Source organism: Tiliqua scincoides, chromosome 1 (genome assembly GCF_035046505.1).
Source record: "Tiliqua scincoides isolate rTilSci1 chromosome 1, rTilSci1.hap2, whole genome shotgun sequence".
Lineage (NCBI taxonomy): Eukaryota > Metazoa > Chordata > Lepidosauria > Squamata > Scincidae > Tiliqua > Tiliqua scincoides.
The window spans coordinates 218,998,401-219,019,767 of record NC_089821.1 but is presented as its reverse complement, the minus strand read 5'-3'; the positions used below and the strand labels follow the sequence as shown (position 1 = coordinate 219,019,767).

The following is a 21,367-nucleotide window of genomic DNA, read 5'->3' as shown; positions in this document are numbered from 1 at the left end:
TTATTATGGAATACATTTTTAATTTTTTTAAATTCTAGTCCATTGCATCCCATAGGATCGGCTGACTAGCAATATAGGTGCAGCCTATTTATCCACGGATTTTTTATTTTTTGTCTCAACTCGAATGGGGGTGGGGGAACCAAAAGTCACACACACCTTTGCCCTGCGCTGGCGTCTTGCTCCATTTCCAGGCAGCCCAAAACACTGCAAAAAGCCTCAGCCGCACCCAGGCAGGGAATAGCCCTGGAGCCCTGGAAGAGGTTCCCCTTGCAAAGGAACAGTAACATTCCTGGAGCCCCTGAGCCAGCCGAGGCTGAAGAGGGGAGGGGGGGGCAAGAACCTCTGTAGACGGAGGTGGAGGTGGACCCAGAGGACAGAGGTGGAGGTCTCTCTCACTCACTCACTCACAGGGGCAGGTGCAACAGAAGGGATTGCTTAAAAAGAGAAGAGGGGATTTAAAGAACCCAGGGAGTGTTTGCTGAATTCCCCCCCCCCCAGATGCTGCAGGCTTTCACAAAGCCTTCCCACCAAGCAAAGCATGCTATTTACAGCCCAATCCTCTCCACATTTTCCTGGGAGTAAGCCCCATTGACTGGAATGGGGCTTACTTCCGAGTAGAAACACATAGGGCTGGACTTTTAAAAGATCAGCATCCCACCTGTGAAAGAAGCCGGGCAGGTGGCACCAGGGAGAGCTCAGGAGAGGGAGGCAGGAGGGGGAGGAGAGGGGATTGCTTTAAAAATCCAGGGAGTGTTTGCCAAATTCCCCCCCCCCCCACGATGCAGGCTCTTGGGAAGCCTTGGAGAGACAGGTGACGGTGAGCAGAGAGCCGGACTACAAGTCCCAGAATGCTCCGGGGCAAAGGAGTTTCTATGATGGTGGTTGGGAGGGTTGCAGGAGTGGCAGCAGCAAAGAGGAGGAGAAGAACCTGTTGGTAGGCTGCCTGGGACACAGGCTTCCCAAGCAAGTTCACCATTCCAACTGTGAATGGAGCAGGGGAGGCGAGGGAATTGAGAACAGCTGCCCTAGTTTCCTTCTAACCAGAAGCGTCAGGGCTGCAGCCTATTTGCTCCATGGACTCTACCTCTATGGACTCAGCACAATGCGTTTTTTGTTAATTGTGCCAAGTCACGGAACGGAACTAATGCGGATAAATAGGCTCTACCTGTACCGTACTTCAAGAGTTGGTTGTGCCATTCTTTCCAACATGTCTTTGTCACATCTTTTCACAGCTCCTCTGCTCAGATCATGTGACTTCCCTCATCAAATCTTACACTAGCTTTCCTTCCACATCCAGCCTGTATGATGTGTTCTTGCTGCTTTCTACAGACTTGCTTCACGTTTTTGGCCCTTATTCCAGTTCTTGATTTTTAGTTCTGACTCACTCTTAGCTGTCCCAAGGTCTCTTTCTCTGGCCACTTTCCCTACATGCCCCATGGGTGCAAAACATACACTGGGTGCCATCTCTCTTTAAATTCACCTCAAAATGCACCTTTTTTTGAGAGGCCTTTTACTTAACTCTTTTATTCTCTTTCTTGGCTATAAATCTGCTGTTTTCATTCCTTCCTTCCTGTGCTTGTTTCCCCCTCCCATCATCTTGTCTTCTCTATTGCCTATTTTTCTAACAAGTTATTTGGGAGCAGAGACCTTTTCATTTTTCACATATGCAAAATTGTAAAGCACTCTGTGCATTGATGGCATGGCAATATATGAAGAACTAAATTAACTATACCTGTGAAAATGTCTAATTCTTTTGAAGTATACAAATCGATACAAACAAGTTTAAGGTATATGTATATTTGTACAGTGTTTTGTTCTTGCTATATTACTATTACTATTTGTCAAACCTCCATTACTTTGATTTCATCCTGAAATCAAAATAAGAAAAGCCTGACAACAAATCTTAATAAAGTCACAAAATTCGGAAGGAAAAGGAGAGTTCCGCATTTGTTATTAAATATATAATGCCAGATTTGAAACCATAAAGAGCATGCAAAGAAAGGGGGAGGGGGAAGAGGGAAAGCCTAAACAAAACTGTTAAGCAAAATAGGATGGATATTACAGAATAATGAAACCGAGCGTGATTGTTATTGGGCTGCTTGCTTTTCTGCAAAATGGTAATGCAGCCAACATGTGGGGGAAGAAGCCAAAAGGGAAGGGGGGAGCTTTAAAAACACTTTACAGATTGCCCACTGCAAAATGATTATTGCACATATTCTTGTATTACTTTGTTTTAAAAAATAATTAGATTTAATTACAGCAGTGAGAGGGAGAAAGAGAGCAAGACTCTGGCGAATAAGCTGGCAAGCTTCATGGTGCTAATTTGCTAATATCTTTAGCTTCACATCACTGCAGGTTGGGAGAATGGCTCTGCCAAAAACCTACCCAACCACGCGCCATATGAGTTTACAGCTAACAGTATACTTAAAACTAATCTCTGAACTGCTGGAGGTTTTCACGTGCTTATTTTTATGTTGTTGTAGTGTATTTCCAGGCCAATCGAGCCTTATAAGTCACTATAATGCAGAAATTATTACTTAAAAATATTTTATAATACAATCCCACTAAGCATATTTTTACTCAGGAGTAAGTCCCACTAAGTTCAGTGAAAGGGCCCAATCCTATTGTGCCCTAGTGCCGGTGCTGAGCTCTAGCGCCAGTGATGGGTGTCGTAAACATGCTGTAAAGCACATTTACAGCACCCTCCAAGTAGAGAGCACTGGTGCCAGTCCAGTGCTGGATGGAGGATGCTGTGAAAGCACTCAATGTAAGTTGCACTGGGGCAGAGGGAGGGTGGGGCAGAAGGGTGAAGCAGCCCATGAAGGGGGTGGGACTGGTAGAGCAGGGCTCTTTCGGATCCTATCCTCCATGTTGGGCTGAAGAGCCTGACAAGGTGATTCTCTCGTCTGCACTGGCATAATAGCCGACGCAGACTTGAGAAGCCCTGTTGTGGGTGCTGGGGCTTTACTCGGGGGAAGGGGAGGAAAGTCCCCTTCCCCCAAAGAGACCTCTGGTGACCTCCACAGAGCTGCTGGATACAGTGGTTGCCATTTTGGCAACCCAGCAACCCCACTGAGGATACGATTGGGCTTTTAGGGTCCAATCCTACCCAACTTTCCAGTACCAGTACAGCTGTGCCAACTGAGGGTGCTGTTGTGGGAGGCCAGTTGGATAGGATTGGGACCTTATTCCCTAATAAGCTTGTGGTTAGGATTGCATCCTCAGTCTAAAAAACACTTAAGAAAAAAAAAATAAGTTTTTCACATAATGCAAAGATTGAATAAAAGTCTGTAGGGATCAGCTAAACAGCTAGATGTTTATGAAAGCATGTGAAACCACAGCTAAGCAAATAGGGTAGACAGAGAAGACTGACGACATAAGGCCATCCGAGCTGGAGTCTAAACTCACTTATGCTGTGGGTCTGATGCCTAAATCAGGAAACCACTTAGTTTGTGGCCAGCACATTTTTCCTTTCTGAATTGGATTGCACTGGTGGTAGTCTGAATTGGTTTGCCAATTCACTAGCTGCAAATCTGCACAATTCCATGATAGATTTCCCTAATGTGGTTTGACTGGTGATGTGCAAAACAGCAGTTTGTACTAGTGGTGAATTATTCAAGTGGCTTGTTCAATTGCTCACTCATGAAAATCTGGGTGGAAACTGTAATTAAAAGTTTGACAAACAACTGTAGTCCAAAGCAAGAAAAATTACAAACCTTTTTTCAGGAATCATGTGGGATACAGATCCTCTAAAAATGCTCCTAATTTTTTGATACCCAATCAAACAACAGCATGTATTCTGGGTTGCCTTCTGGGTTGCAAATATACAAACACATATCCTCACCTGAGAATGGGAGTCAGATATCAGCCTCGTTCGGCACTGGCCATGGGCCCAGCTGGCTGGGGCAACCTATGAACCCTCTGTGGCAGTGGTAGCAATCAATACACTACTGGGGGTACCAAGGGGGTTCGGTACATGGCTTTGCCCCAGACCCCAGCTATCTGCCAACAGCACTGCCCCATCTGCACAACAGTGCACACATATACAGATAGTTTAAGAGCACTGTGCCAAGAGGGAGGCACCAGTGTAGTTTCTAAATGGGGAACAAGGACATATAGGATTCTTGTAGCAATGGTAGGTATTTTTTCATCCTTTGCTGAATGTTGCTTTATAGTCTTACAAGAATACTCCCAACTGATTTGCAGCTGGCATTCCTTTGCTTTCTGCTCCAATGAAAAACTCAGAGGATTATTTTGACCCCTTTTCAAGAAGTGAAAGAAACCATTATCACAAACGCTGATGATTACAGAACACACACACACACACACAAAATCCTGTCCACAAAGGGCAGACCAAATGATATAAAACCTAAAAAAAGAAAAAGGTAACAGTGAAATCTGTGACTGAAAAGGTGTTGCAATGTTGCCTCAGGCTTTATTATAAGAAGTTGTAAGTTAGAATAAATTTAAAAAGAAAATATGGGTCAAGGTCCTGAATTAGTGATATCATTCAAAACTTAGTTCAAAGGCAAGTACAATGCAAGCTGAACTGTAGTCAACTTCTTTCTTTCTTTCTTTCTTTCTTTCTTTCTTTCTTTCTTTCTTTCTTTCTTTCTGCTAAAAGCTTTGTTAAATAGTGGGAGATAGCAAAATACTGTAAGAAGGAACCCCCATGAATGCTGAAATCCATGGATAATTGAATCCGCTGATTTCGGGGCCCATAAAACCTCTGAAGGCAACTGGAGGTGTCTGCCTGCGGCCTCTGCAGACCTCTGAATGTCTCTTTTGGGCAAAAAAAAAAACACCCCCAAACATGTTTAACAATGAAATGTTTATGGTTAGGTGGAATGTTGGCAACCAAATCTAAAACACATCCAATACAGCATAGACCATGGGACTAAAAATGCTATGAACAAAAACTAAATGCATGCTTCTAGCTGTGATTTGGGAATAGTATTATGCAGTATATATTAATAAAACTTAGCATTTACTGAGTATGCAAATTGCTTCACATGTATTATCTTGATGCAGTCCTTAACAACAAGGACTGTAAGGTGAGTTTTTTTCCTGGCCCCCGGTACAGTGTCAGAGAGATGATGTGGCCTTCCTGCCAAAAGTTTGGACACTCCTGATCTAGCCTAATCCTATCTATTACAGGTGGAAGCAGTACCCCCAATTTTAGGCAGAGGCTTTTCACAGCACTACTACCTTTTATAAGCAACAGCTGGAGAGTGAACTGGGACCTTTCACAAAGCTCCTAATGCATTTCAACCGGGCTCTGCAGGGACAGTTCCTGATGTATGCAATTGTAAAGCTTTGGCAAGGTGCTGTAAGGCATGCATATTTTAATATGAAAAATGAAAGCCCTATTTAGTTGGGAAAAGTAAAAGATAAGCATCAAGATGGACTTGACTTTGAGACAGGCGAACTTCTTCTGGTAAGAAAAAAGAGGTATCATTCCATTCATTGCTTGAAAAAGAAAATAGCCCAAAACAATTTGGACAAACATAAATGTAATTAAATATAAGTGGAATGCAAGACTTCATAGTGAAACTCTACCAGCAGCATAATTTTAAAGAAGTTTTTGTCAGCACATGCAAAACTCATGCACTGGACTTGCTTGCTTTAAAAGCTACCAAAGGCAACCAAAGCTCTGCAGAATCTGTATCATTCACATATGAACAAAAGTTTCTTTTAGTTTGCTCTGGCTATAAAACAGTGTTATAGGCATGATAGTGCTGAGATCTGGACTCTGCACAATGACTCCCTATGCAGCCGAAACCAGAAATTGGGGTAGTAGAGGATCAGACCATGTTTTTTTAAGTTTCTCTTGAATGTATGAAACAGACAGCCCAATCCTAACTCTGGAGCAGAGAGCCCGGTGGGCCTGCCCCATATCCAAGGCAAGGTTGGGGCTGGTAATGACTCAGCCCAGGGCAAGGGAATCGCTTCCCCTTACCCCAGGTAAAGTGGAGGCAGCCCCAATGGGCTACTTGGATCAGGTGGTGCAGATCCGAGTAACCTGGAGCTGCCCTGGGCTGCCTAGGAATGGGGAAGGATCCGGCATAAATGCAGGATCTTAGCCCTGCCCCCTGCTTCCCCACTGCCTGCCCATAGGCCCACCAGCTGCCCACCCTTCCTCCCACCCTCCCCACATGCCTCCAAGACCCCCGCATTGGCCTAGCTCGGCCAGCATGGGCTTACCTGTTGTCCTGGCCAAGCGGGTTCCACACTGGCCTCTGGCCTCCCTGCTCCTAAGTTGGCATGAAAGTACTTGATGGCACTTTTGCGACAGTGATGGGCTGGCGCATCTCCTCCTCAGGTCTGTGCCCAGAGACTCACAAAATGATGGGTTGCAAACTCAAAATTTGTACCCTACTGTGTATGCTAATGACACTATTACTTGATCCAACAAACTTTTACAGGTATAGCAGCTCCAGCAATTGCATAGAACTACTGCATTCACTGACACAGAACAACTAATGTGTGTGCATATTTTTTTTTCATGTGTTTGAACTGGCTCTTCCCTAAAAGACTGAGGAATCTTATGGCCCAATTCTATGGGCCCTGTATGACAATGGATCTTCCAATTTGCTGTTGTAAAAGATCCAGTGATGGCACATTGCCATCGCACATGATGGAACCGTTGGAAGAACTGGCCAGTGTTTCCCTGTGCATGTCAGAACTGCCCAGAAGTCGTGCTGAAGCAGGTAGGTTGGTGGCATGGGGACTTCATGAGAGGTTTGTAGGAGGTTCAGGGTGCAAGGAGGAAGAACTGGAGGCAGTTTGGGAGACGGATGGGTAGATCCCAGCATCAGCAGTTTGCATGGGATGCTAGCCCCCTTTTCACTGCCCAACACGTACCCTTCCTCTCCTTGGACTTACACTGACATAGCTGGCATGGGTCCAAAGAGATATCTTTGCCAACTAGGCGGCCTATTAAGAGGTAACTAAAATTTTATTTATCTCTTGTTGGACTTCTGGTTGCCCCACCATAGCATGCAGTGCATACTCTGTTGGTGGGGCAGCACTCTATGGAGTGGCAGGGGATAGGATTGGGCTGTTAGCTTATACTTAGGTATATACTTAGGTATATGTGGTCGGGACGAAGCTACAGAATAACTAAGCAACAAAGCACAGGACCAATTGGCTATTACTGCCAATTAAAATTTTTAAAGCAAAATTGTAAAGACTGATACTTATTTGTAGTTATAATAAAAATTATAAAACCTAATTGCATTAAAATATATTCTCATACACTTAGCAATGTTATTAATATGTTACAGTTTTTACTAAAATAAGAAATTAATCTCCAATCGTGTGAGCAACAGAAAAATAGCCTTCTGTTCATGGAATAAAATCTTAATATGTGCTTGGTGTCTTTTTAAAGAAATTCCCCTCCTGCTTACCATATTTTTTCCCTGGCATTCTAGCCGAAGAAACAGTTGTCATATTCGTACTCATGCTGACTCTATTTAAATAATTACTTGCTCAGCGAAGCCTGTAACAATTTGTCACTACACAAGAGATTGGGGGGGGGTGCCTTTTACGTTATTGAAGATATATTTTCTGTAACTGCCATGTTTTCCTAACAGAACAGAGAGATGGCTGAAGTGCCAGTCATCTAAATTGGTGTCTGCAGCATTGTACAAATTCCATTGGCAGACCTACAACTGTCACCTTTCGTTTGCCCTTTTCTTGTTCCAGAGCTGCAATCTGGGGCAGTTGCAGATCTCCCTGAAAACTCAGGTAATCTTGCCTGTGTTCAGAGTCATAATAAGTATGTTTGTGGCTGGTTACAGGCCACATGCCTATCTTAGTTTTAGTCATAATCTAAGGATTGCATTTGAACATACAGCGGGATCTATTTTATAATTTTCTACCACGTAAACATATAGTTCGGGGACTATATGCAAGGACTGATTTGGGAGAACAGAGGAAGGGAGAATTGTGATTTCTATTTTCAGATAATGCAGAAAACCAGTGCTGAGGCTCTGCTTATGTGCATGGGTTTTGAAGATGTTTTCCTTGGGTTGGCAACTCTTAGCTTGAAAGTTAACCTCTGAGAATGGAGAAACATACTGAGGACAGGATGCAACATAAGCTACCCGACAGCAAAATCACAAAGCATCACTGGCAGATATGCCAATACAACAAGGGCTGAGACCAGACCGGTTTTTGAAGCCAGCTAGTGATTTAAAAGTGTTGCACGATATGGTGGCTCAGAGCAAGAATACAGTTGACCTTATTTTACACCCATGCTGAGAGAAACTTGATTGTTTCCTGAATGCATGGATGCAATGCACATTAAATCACAAAGAGTTAGGCCTTGCCCCCCAAAATGCAATTTATTATTATTATTATTTTAAAGTAGCACTAATTGCACAAAAGATACAATTTCATCTTTTTTTCATCTCTCAGGGTCACTTCACATGTTACAACTTGTGGCAGCATGCAAGGTGTCTTGTACTTTCCCTTTGTGCCACAAGCTGTAAGGTATAAAGGAGAAACTTGCATGAAGAAATGCACAACCACCAATACAGGAAGAGCTCAAACATTTCATGGGGATGATGCAGGGGTTCTCTTTCTGCACAATTCAACTCAAGCATCAGCTGGCTCCTGCAAGTTGTAACATGTGACCACATGTGCTGCTATCAACATCGCCACAAATGCTCTCAGATTAAGGTATTAGACCTAATAACTGTACCAGGATATCTACTCAGAGCACTAAAACAACATCCCTACAATGACGTGTTGTGGGTGCTGTGCTGTCTTGGTTGGCTGGTGAAGTAATGTCCAGAACTGAACCTTGAAGCATGCCTGTAACTGAGCTGTGCAGTTTGCTAATGCATATGTGCTGAGCAACACTACATCACTTTTAGTTCATATCATATTACTTATGAATCTTACTTAACTTCTGGCTTGAGATATGCCGTATGTCAGAAGTTATACTACCAAGGCCTTATTTTTGTGAACAGACTCAATTAAACTCCACCAGTCTCAATACCTGATATCACAAAAGTGCTCCTCTGCTTATATTCCCTCCCTGTAAATATGATATAAGCTGAAAGGTACATTACAGTTTTTCCACAAATTCTTTTGAGGATATATAATGGCCAGCTGCTAAATCAGAATTTAAATAATTCTTCAGGGACAAAGTGTGCAAAGTGATCGATCTCAATTGACAAGAGTCATATCAATTCTGTACCTGGTATGCAATGATAAAACTTCATTATAGTCTGAATTTAGACTGCTCAATTTTACAAAAAATTCAATCCAGAGAACCCTGACTGTACTGAAAGTCCAAAAAATGCCCTTTGTAGTTCTGGATGGTCTTATGTCCTTGTATTTGGAAGGAGGAAACGCAGGAGGACATCCCTCATTTTATGCTTCATTGTTCCTTCTCTGAAAAGGTATGTAATAGATTTTTTTTACAAGTTATGGAAGCAAGCAAACAGAGACTATAAATTTTTGGGTACCTAAAAACTGGGAGGTAACTAGAACTAAAATATGGGAATTTTTGCCTTGGCTGTGGTAAAGTTACAACAGAATTTCTTTGATTCTCAAGTGGTAGATCACAATTTGGATATTGGCAGAAGAATTTTATTTAAAATGTGCAAATTTCTGCTGCATAAATACTTTCTTTTACAGCCCAATCCTACCCCACCATACTGTAGCATGCAGCTGTGCCAGTGGAGCTTGTGCTGCATGCATTTGTTCGGGGGGGGGGGATTGGATGGCTAGAAAATTGTGTTAGAAAACTGGGGATAAGATCTGGCTTGTATCTTTACTGCAGCGATCACCCCCTCTAGCCCACGCCCTGCTCTTGCCACCAACTTACTGACTCTGGCACAGCCTCACTGCACCTCCTGTAGTTTATGCCAGAGCCCCGGAAGCATGTGATGGCATACTATTTTTCACGCCACTGCAAAGGGCCTTGTGCTGCTGGACTGTGAGCTCTAGCAGCGCAAGCCCAGGTAGTATTGGGCTGATAGTTTGTATGTTCTTGTTTATGACTGCTGGACTGTTTTATTGCTTAAAGCCATTACCTTGGTCTTCCAGTTCTCTTTTATGACCAATGGCTGAAAAAAAATATTACAACCCCTAGTTCACACAGTCTTAGTTTTTGTAAGATTACCTTTGAATTAATAAACATGGAGGCAAAAAACTCAGACATTCACAGACAAAAAAAGAAAGCCCTAATACATGGTTAAATGACTTAAAAATCCAATATTTTGGAATGCATAACACAATGAAAAGACTATGACTATCCTGCACAAAAGACTGCTAGGATAAATGGTTTTGCACTGAACAGATTTCCACTGTATGAAATAACGAATGGCTGAATTATCTGAACAAAAAAACCCCTCTGTGAATCTTCCTTTAAACTGGTTATTTCTTTGCAATACATAAATCTTCTTAGGCAGGGCTCTCTGCCATCTGTTTGTTGTTGGTTATTCTTGCAGCTCTGGGGGCCAGAGGAAAAGGGGCAAAAAATTACTGCTGCTAAACAGCGAGCCGGAATTTATAGCACAGTTTCAATGTTCAAAAGTAATTTTATTTCAGCCAGGCAGACAAAACACATAACTACATAACCCAAACACAGTATTACCTGGGACAGCTCTGGTGGAGGGGAAAGCAAGCTATTATCTAATGACCTGTTCAATAAATTTTTTTCTTTTCAACTGGAGGAAAAGTATGCTGCTCAGGCAAACAAATGGCCTCCTGCCTCACACTAAGAGAGGCAATTTTATTTTACGTTAAAAAAAATTCTCTCTGATTAACAGAGAACAATTTTTATTCTTTCTCTTACCCTTGCTGCAAACACCACATAAAACCATTATTCCCAAACACGTGGGATTACCTCTGTTAAACTCTTGTCTAGAGGGGAAAAAAGCAGGCATAATGAGGCCTTTCAATAACGTGTATTTTCAGCTATCAGAAAAAGAATTACACAGGATGAGTGTTAAGCAATCAAAAGGTTGAAGAGAAGATGAAAAAACAGGGTGTGTGTGTGTGTCACAGAGAGAGAGAGAGAGAGAGAGAGAGAGAGAGAGAGAGAGAGAGAGAGAGAGAACCTGAGATTTTTGCTACGATCACACAATTAATTTCACGTAACAGAAACAGATGCTGCTTAAGCAACAGATAATCTAAATTTTGGAAGAATCACTATAGCAGTACAGACAATTTTCAAATTGCCCTATAACTGTTGTGGAAACTAGAAGGCAAAAGAGTCCCTTCCCCCAGTGACCAAGTACAGGTGGCAGCAGCTAGAAAGGCTTGCCCTGTGAGCCTTGAGAGAAGGACAAGACCTGCTGCCACTGCTGCCACAAACTGACCCATCAGCACCAACAGAGTGAGAGAGATACTTTGCCTTGCAAAAAGATGCTACTGCTGCAAAGAGCTGGTCAGTGCAACAATGGTGGTTTCTCTCTGCTTTCCAGGCACATGGGGCAAAGCAAGAGGGTCAGTCATTCCTACAAGCCTTTCCAGCTGTACTGGCTTCGTTCTGGTGGAAGGTGGTTTGCTGCACTGTGATATTCTAAAAAAGGGCAAAACAAGTTTGTTTTCCCCACAGTGAGGGTAATGCGTGAATTGACCCACAGTTGCTAAGTTACCATTCTTTCTGAAACATTTTAAAAAATTTTTCTTGTGTTTTTGCAATATCCTATAAAGGTAACAGTAAAAATCACACTGCAAACTAGCCTTCAAGAGTATGGCCAGTTAGAAAAGAGCAAGAAGACAAAGAAAACATTGGGTAACAATTGGTTAAGTATGTGCTTCTGCAGAAACATGATCAGCAGGATGCCTGATCACTTTATTCTTATTCATGTAAAAAATAAATAAAAATAAAAACATTTTTAAAGGTATCAGGTTTTACATTTCACTTAGATGAGTGTACTGTACAGGTGAGCTTTTTCTCTAAAGTCAGACATCACACTTTTAAGCCAAGAATTTTTACTGAGACAAGACACACGACATCCTGCCAGTGCAAGATGACTGCAAAGGCATGTAGATTTTTCAAGTGCATAGGGGATCCCCTTTACAAGTCTGGGTTAAGGGCCAGAAAACTTGGTCTTAGAGTGCAGTAATTTATAAAGGGGAACTTCCCCCTCCCCCCAGAAATAAGGGGTTGTAAATAGGGATTACCAGAGATTAGCAGCTAAAATAGTGTCTGTGCAGTAAATCCAAATAGACAGAGAGGATAAAACACAAATGCTGCAGTCCTGTAACAGTTACCAAGTTTTATTAAACTCAGTGGGGCTTACTTCTAAGTAGACATGCACAGAAACTTTCTCTGTTACTCCACTTAATGACGACACACAAAGTCAATCACAACAAATGCCAACATTGATACAGTACTCTTATACTGCAAATAATGATGCCCTTTTAAGAGCTCAGAGGGTGGGGGGAGGAGGTGAAAGAAGAGCACATGGACTTGGCAATGGCAAAATGTAAATACCCAGTGCTGTCTGTTTTAACAGCTTGGCAGAGAACAGAGCCTGCAGTCACAGTGAGGGCAAATTCCAGGGCTATCTCTTTAAAAGCTCCAAGGAGAAAGAAGATCCTGCACAAGGCAAAGGATGTAAATGCAGAGAATTTTAGCATCCAGGCCCTCAAAAAGTGGAGAACTGAAATGTATAACAGGAAAAATGTAACAAATATAAAACACATCAAAAGGCAGTAAGAAAGCTTAGAATCAGCAGGATCTTAATCATGCGATTCTAGAAATCTCAATGAAAAATCATTCCAAAAATGAATAATTTCGCTTTAAGACCACCCCATATGTTAAATTCGTACCCCATTCAGAACACCTTCACCTCTGCTTAATGATAGCAATGAGATTAACTGGGCACAGATACTGATAGCAGATCAACATCAGGGCATTTTTCTTAACAAAAGAAAAACCTGATTTCAACAGTCATTTATACAAAACACTTTTTCAAGAGCTAGAAGAGATTGCCAAGTTAAAGTACTTTTTCAAAACTGTTTTCAGCCTCTTGCTGGACTCAAAAGATATTGTTAGCAAAAGAATGTACAGTATAGGTTAAAAAGGGTGTGAGAAAAGGCTGTGAACATCTCAAAATGAGAAGGTCTAAGTGCCTGTTTGTGATCAGGGAATAGGTAGGGAATGGGGTATCTGCAAAATGTCAAAACACTGAGCACCTGTTCTTCATGAGCTTAATTTGCAATTGTGCACTGGATAAAGGACGGTCATCTTCAGAAAGGTCACAAAACCTATGTAGACCACACTCTTTCCATCTCCCCATCTCTCCTTGAATCATAAAAATGTGGTTTAGGAATAAAAGGTAAAAGGGAATGTTGATGGTATGAGTTTAGTTCTTCACTCTATCCATACCCTGAGTGTAGATTGAAGAAATGGGTTGTTAGTTAAGTGCAAATGGAGTATGGAGTAAAAGAACTTTTTCCAAGCTAGTTTGACAGCATTTAGGGAGCAATCCAAACTGCAACCTATGCTGGCCCAAGTCCCTAGGGCTGGCCTGGGAGGGTCGCAAATGTGCCATAGAAAACGTTTGCGCCTCCTCAGGAGGAAGCCAGACCGGTGCTCCGAGAAGCGCCGGCCTGCGGAGGCTGACAGAAGCCTCCACACCAGCTTCCCCCCAGCTCCTTGCATCGGCTCATCTAGGCATGGGGGGCAGGGAGGAGAAGGGAGGGAGGAAAATTGGAATTGCTGTGGACCACATGCAACTTCCCATCCCTGCATACAGAAAAATACATTAAAATTTGTAATACAGGTGGCCCTCATTATCCATGAGAGTTCCATTCCCAGAACCCCTGCAGGAAAAACATGGGAATTCAAAACCGGCAATTTTCAGCCTGCCCCTGAACCCAACTGGAATTCAGTCTGGAGTCTCTTCTGAAGCCCGCAGAGGCCATGGGTGGACACACGCAGCCTCTGTGGGCTTCAGAAGAACCTCCAGAAACAAGAGGAGTGCAGCTCCTCTCACCTCCAGAGGCTCCAGGTCAGCAAGCACCACAGCTTCGGGACCCACAGATGAAGAAATTTGCAGGTACACCCAAACCCATGGATAATATGGGCTGCCTGTAATTAGAAAAATTTTATTAGAGATTTATTATTTATATAGAAGATTTGTGGTTTGCTGCTTTTTCTGCCAGCTGCAGGTTGTCCATTCTCTGCCCTTTCTGGTGGTCCATGAAGGACTGCTTGCTCAGAGAGAAGCTGGAAGTGATCAAAAGCAATTTTTTCCCCTAAGATCTCACAGATCACTTCTCAGTCTTGTGGACCACAGGTTGGGAACCAGTGCTCTAAAGAAAGCACAAACATCAAAGGTGAAATGGAGCAGCCCTATTTTGTTCCTCTACATAACCTAATAGCATCTGAGTCTAGATGACTACAGCAAACTACAGCTTTGAATTTTGTATAAAACAGATGTATCACCTGCACAACATTGGCCTCAACTTGAATTTTTCCCAATGAACCAAAAAGAGATGGCTACTTCAATATGCCAAATGCTTTTTGCGCATCAAGGAACAGGAAGGAACTGGATTATTAGCTGACTTGGTCAGATAAAGTATACTGAGCAGTCTACATATTGAATCAACAATATTCTGGCCAAGAATATGCCCCTGTTTAGTCAGTGTGGAAGCAACTCATTTATTTAGCCTAGTCACCATGAATGAATGAATGAATGAATGAATGAATGAATGAATGAATGAAAATCTTGCCACCCTGGTTAAGCAATGCTACAGACCTAGGATCTTCAAGATCCTTGTCTGGTTTGGGAATCATGATAACGAGACAAATATTCCTGACTCCTGGAATGTTAGTACCTTTTAAGAAGCTGTGAAAGAGGACAAGCACACACATAGAATATCAATACATTTCTTGTAAAACTCACTTGGGAGCCCATCTCTGTCAGGGGTATTCTAGTCAGGGCTGGCCCATCCATGAGGCTGACTGAGAGCCCAATCCTAAGCATGTCTACTCAGAAGTAAATCCCATTATAGTTAATGGGGCTTACTCCCAGGAAAGTGTGGATAGGATTGGGCTGTGAAGCAGTTGCCTCAGGCAGCAATTGGTCGGGCATACCCAACTCTGTCCACCTACTTGCCTACACTGTTCCTCCTTCTTCCACTCACTGGACTGAGAAAGGAAGAAGAAGAGTAAATGTGGAGGGAAGGAGAGTGATGGGCTAGAACACTGTAGAGTGGGAAGAACAGATATGGTACATCATCAGGTAAGGGAGGTAACATTTGGCATTTTACCTAAGGTGTCAGGAGGTCTTGGGCTGGCTCTGATTTTAATATTTTAACTTTTTAATTACTGCCTTGATCTCTTCCTCCACAATCCATTAATTAAGACTATCCAATTCCAGAGTCTATAGAGAGGAACTCTCAAGAAACCCATCAATCTCCATAAGATCTGGGCAACAAATTTATAAAGATTAGAATAAAGGCATGCAGAAATCTGGCTAACTTTAATTTCATCTTGGATTTTACTTCCATTTGTCAATTTTAGGTAGCCTATTTTAGCCAGCAGCCTGGAGTACTTATTGCCAAACTCATAGTATTGTTCCATAGCTGGTGGTTTTCCATCAAATCAAAGAATCTGCTCCCATATAGCTTTCACTTACTCTTTCTTGTCCAAATGAGTGTTCCATACTAAAATCAAAATCACCACCTAGGATCACATCACCCATTTTCAAAACAAGTTAACTGTAATGTAGAGTATAATTTAAGGAGAAATTTGCCTGGAATTGGGACAGTATAACAAACCCAACATGCTATGTTTGCTATCAATCAAATCTTTTACAAAAATAAAACACCACTTGGAATCATGGAAAACCTATGAGGATATAACAATCCTTTTACTCAATTGCCACTCACATGACCTGGAGGAGTGAAGTGAGGTGAGGTGACTGATCCCCAAACTATAGATGGTTAAGGAAGTGTATATTTATTTTCATATATCACTTTCCCTGAAGGTGCTCAGGTGGTGTACTAGTTCCTTCCCTCCTTTGTCCTCACAACAACCCTATGAGGTAGGTGAGGCTAAGAGATAGTGACTGACCCAAAATTACCCAGGAAGATTCATGGCTAAGCAGGGATTTGAACCTGGATCTTTCTTGTGTAGGTCTAATAACATAATCACTACAGCATCCAGGCTCTCTATTTCACTATTTGATAGATTTTCTGCAGCAGGAAAACATCAGATTTGAGACACCAAATTTAGCTGATTGCTGACTGAACCAAGAGAATACCATCAGACTAGGGATAATGGATGATTAGTACAAGTTAGTGAGGTGCTGCTATGTATTATTTCTCTTGCAAAGAAAAGAAGGGTGTTGAATATATAACTTCCAACAACTTGCTCATGGAAAAAATAGACCAAAAGTAAGTCAACCAAAAAGCACAGTAAGATATAAAATGAGAATATTAGCTAACTGGGGAGACAAGGTGTCATTGGCTGTGGCTGACCGAGCTCAAGGTGCCACCTGGTTCAGAAGAGGGATGGTGCCCGTTCATAAACTTCCTTCTCATAGTAAGATTAAAACTGTTATAGCCTACAACTACAAAAGTTATAATAACTCCAGTAGTTAAGAAGGGGAGAAGAAAACAACCATGCACCATTAAAAAATGACAGCTGTAACTGACAATAGCAAAAATACACTGGGAACACCTGTGAAAAACAAAAATCAAACAAAAATCAAAGACAAGCTAAGTGGGTGACTTGAGCAGAAGAAGAAGAAGAATGTAAGGCATATCAAACATTTGTGATTCATACATTAAAACAATGCAAGAGAATTAGGGTCCTGTGCCTTGGGGATAAAATACCTGCCTTGACACAGGTGGTGGTGCTTCAGACACTGTTGTTCTTCAGAACATAGTTGTTTTTTCTGCCCTTAGACTTTGTGTTACACAGGCAGCCCAATCCTTACTCCCTGTGCAGCAATGTAGTAGTATCAGTTACTGTATCCCACAGGGGAGTTTTGGCCTCTGGAGGCCTCCTTGGGTAAGAAAACATTTGTCCCCTTGCTCTGGAGTAAGCTCAAGCAACCATGTAGGCCAGTGGTTCTCACACATTAGCACTGGGGCTAACTAGCCCACTTTTTAGAATGAGAATCTGTCAGGACCCACCGGAAGTGATGTCATGACTGGAAGTGACATCATCGTGCAGGAAAATTTTTAGCTATCCTAGGCTGCAATCCTACCCACACTTACCTAGGAGTAAGTTCCATTGACTATCATTGTTAAAAGAATATACATAGTAGCTTGTTAAAAGTACAGGTCTGTAACATTTCGCCAAATGCAGTCACATACCATGGTAATATCAAGTCTAGTATATTAAAAATAAAATATTGAAATGAATGGGGACCCACCTGAAATTGGTTCACGACCCACCTAGTGGGTCCTGACCCACAATTTGAGAAACCCTGGTGTAGGCAGATCAGGCATGGGAAGGGAGTCAGGATGCAGAGGTCACTGTTGCTGCCAAAACTATCCCCTTCCTGGGCTCAATCCACTCTCCTCCCCACCCCATTTTGACATAGCCCATTAGCCTATGGTAAAAGAAGTCCATGTTGATGAATTTGACAGCTGTGAAAAGGTAATTATATAGGAGAATGAGCAGAGTATCAGGATCAACTCCTTTTCCAGGCATTTTGATGCCAGGTTTGATTATCATAAGGGAAATCTCCTGTGGCTGCTGGTGCATGGAACTGGCTACTTGCCACCTGCAGTGGTGGCCAGGCTTCATGAATGGGCATACTGTGTTTTGCGATGACCAGAAAGTGCCTTATACCACCAGAATGCTTGTTCTGGTGGCATAATGCTTGAATAGGATTTGGCTACTATTGCTAACCATAAAAATGCTGGTTCGCATTGCATTGCATTGCATTCTACTTTGTTTATGACAACTATGTTTCTTTTCAGATATGGTTATGCTTGCAATTTCTACAGATTTATTATCCCCTACAATAACTCTTACAACTAATTCAGTTATTGCAGAACAATTCTAAACTTGTCACCAGGAATCCTATTAAAATTCACCTATGACAACAAAATGGTTTTTGGATCAGTTTTAACCCCTCTTGTCCTCCCTCTCAGAAATTCATGGCTATGTTGTCCTTTCTCCTAAAACTTAAAAACCTAAGACAGTCTGGCTACTCTGCAACTGTATAGCTTACATTATATTAATGAATGAAAATAGTTACGGGAGGGCTGAAAGAAGAAATTTGCTGCTAGGGAGAATGTCTGAGAATTTACATATCATATGAAAATGTTGATCAAATGTATGAAAATATGTTTGAACAATCTTAGAGAGGAACAGATACCATGGCATGGTCCTCCTGCAAGGAAGAATACGTTGCAATGTATGTCACAGTTATCTGATGTGTTCAGTTTTTGTCCATTTCAAACGGACAAAATATAGTGAGTGGGACTTTCAGAAAGTAACACTTAACTCTGAATTTCCAAATGCAGTTAGTGATATTTGGTACCATGATGTCTCGAGTTTCCAACCTGTAATACTGTTAATTACTTTTTATAATTAAAAAAAAATGTAACTGCAAGCCCACCAGCCTCAAACACATTGCTACATTTTCAGCACAGTGCGCTTCCAGGGCAATCAATCAATTTTTGAAGTTGAGATATTCACATCTTTAAGAAACAATACGACTTGAAGGTGCAACATAAACATATCAAAGATATGACACAATAATTGGACACTTTGAATTTGTACACTTGGTACAGTTGCCAAAGAGAAAACCCTGGTACCATGTATGAATATCTGCCTTTGAAAAGGCAGCTGCTCCTGAAATGTTAGCCACCATTACCTGTGGAACTGTTCACCATGTTAGGTGCCATGCTGTAAGGAGGCGCTTGAGGGTTCATCAGGCTGGAGTTGTTGTTCATTGGCTGGGTGTAGGGAGAACTGGATCCCATAATGCCGCTCTGATTCATGCCAGGAAAACTGCCTTGCCTGAGTGAAGAGAAAGCACACACACGTGCACAAGCTCTTATTATGTTTCTTACTGCACAGGACACTTTGGTTAGTCACAGAATCCGTACTTTAGCATTCACAAACATCTAAGGAAGAGGCAGCCAGTTAGTGTTTGCCTGCATGGAAAGGGGGCTATTTGCATGGAAAGGGGGCTTGTTGGATGCTTATTATTGAATTAGTACTCAACTCATTTTAAGGCTGGTTCTACAATTCCAAGTACCATGCAGATCTCTCAATGGAATACATGTTAATTTAAAATGGACACAGCCTAGCACTATGTAAAGAGGTTGAAGTTGTTGCAAGGACACATGTACAAAGTGATGGAAGCACAAAAAAAAAGAGAAAGGGGTGATTGCAACTGGTATAGGTAGGCAAAGTCTGAGTCAATCAGCACTTTAAAAATAAAAATGTTCTTTTGATTCCACTTTGTCCACTATAGTACAAAAGCAAGCAAAAGAAAAAGATGCACGTAAATGGGATGGAGCTATACTATTTTAGCAAAGCAACAAATTATGTGTGTTTTACCAATAGGGAGGTTTGTTTTAAAGGATACCAGAAAATACCACTAATATCCATAGCTGTACTACATGAACTCTTGCTGGAAGATGCTTTACTTTCCTCCAGCAAAGAAAAACAAGTGTATGATGTAATGGCATAAATGCTTCCCCTTCCCTCAATATCACAAAAGCATTTTTTTTCAAAAACTTTTCCAAACTTAGGGTGCAATCCTATCCCCTTATGCCAGTGCTTTCTGGCACTGACATAAGGGCAATGCAGCTCTGAGGTAAGGGAACAAACATTCCCTTACTTTGAGGAGGCCTCCATAAGTGACACCCAACTGCAGGATGCAGCAGATGTCCCACTGGCTGGAAAGCACTGGCATAAGGGGTTAGGATTGCACAAACACTTATAGTGTTTCTGTTGCAATTTAACATTCAGATAGAGAATATTTTGAAATGATTTAGGTGCTTTCCTAAGGGGCATGCACAAAAGCAAGGTTATCTACTCTCTCCTTGGCCCAATAGCCCTCTGTGCCTCCCCAAAACCTCTGGAGGACTGGCAGGACCCTCAAGCAGTGGTGTTAAAATGGGGGGGAGAGGTGCAAGGGGCCGCGGTCCCCAGGTTCCAAGATGCAGGGGAGTGACACCTCTAGTGACCAAAATAGCTAAATCACAGTTACTAGGAATAATATCATTATGTTATATACTATTCAATGCATAATTTACAGCAGAACGCATTAAAAAACCAGAGTGAAATACAGGTATAATTTAATTATCAATGGATTTTTCACCCTTGATTTTACTTCAACACAAATGAGGTTGGCCCATTAAAGTACATAAAAACAGCCTGCTTACCATGGCAATTGCAAACTCTCCCCCCCTCTTAGTGGCTTAGAACAGCTTTTCAGCTTGGAGGCAGACCCCTCCCTTCCCCCAGAGCAGCAAAAGAATGCAAAGTGATAATCACTCTAACTGTTTTGCATTCTGTCCTGTGCTCCAGGGGGAAGGGAGGGATCTGCCTCCAAGCTAAAGTAAAGCTGTTCTAAGCCCAGCAAAGGGAGAGGGAGATTGATTGATTGCCTGACTGCCACTTTATCATGGTAAACAGGCTTTTTTAAAAACTGCTGCCTAAAAGGAATGCTTATCATTTGCTTTTGTTTTAAGCAAAAATCAATATCCATGGCGGTTCCTGGAACAGAGCCCTTGTGGATGCAGAGACTCAATCTGTATCTCCATTCTATCAAAAGTTATGGTCAAAAAACCAGAAAACAAAAATACAACTGTCTTATGTAAGAAAAAGTAGATTGCCTTAACTCTAAACAGATCAATGAAACTGATTATTCAAACAGACAATGAGATGTTATTATTACACAGCATGGAAGCAATAAGGTGTTAATAAGGTCACACCTGGGAGGGGGAACATACCACCAGTCACCAAAATTGTGGAAATTGTGGTTTTTAAGAAAAATACCTTCATGTTATATACCACTCGAGGCATAATTTACAGCAGAATGCATTGAAACAAACCACGTTGAAATAGCTCTGTTCTATCAAAAGCTATAGCCAAATAAGCAGAAAAGGAAATACAATTGCCTTATGTCACAAAAAGCAGATTCCCTTAACTCTGCAGTTTTCAAACTCTCCCGGAGTTTGAAACTTGCAGTAAGTTCTTGCGGGGGCAGGGGGAGGCAGCGGGGGTGGGGCGAAGGCAGTCCCCAGAATTGCGTCGTTAAGGGGGGCTGCAGGGACTGGGATGCACTCACCAGTCTCTGCAGCAACTGTCCTGGGGTGCGGGGAGCCCTGTGTGAGCCTCTGCAGGGCTGCCCAGGTCAGCAGAAGTGAAAGTGGAGCAATTGTGTTCCACTCCCGCAAAACCGAAAAG

The 21,367-nt window shown here is 42.1% G+C and overlaps 1 protein-coding gene across 8 annotated transcripts in view; it reads right to left on the bottom strand.

Moving 5' to 3' along the window:
- Nucleotides 1-21,367, bottom strand: part of ARID1B (AT-rich interaction domain 1B) — a 505,408-nt gene that overhangs the window by 47,486 nt on the left and 436,555 nt on the right. For all 8 annotated transcript variants that reach the window (XM_066615941.1, XM_066615976.1, XM_066615949.1 and 5 more), the window contains one exon: nt 18,819-18,964. In XM_066615941.1, the coding sequence (XP_066472038.1) occupies nt 18,819-18,964 (146 nt within the window). The remainder of the gene's footprint in view (nt 1-18,818; nt 18,965-21,367) is intronic.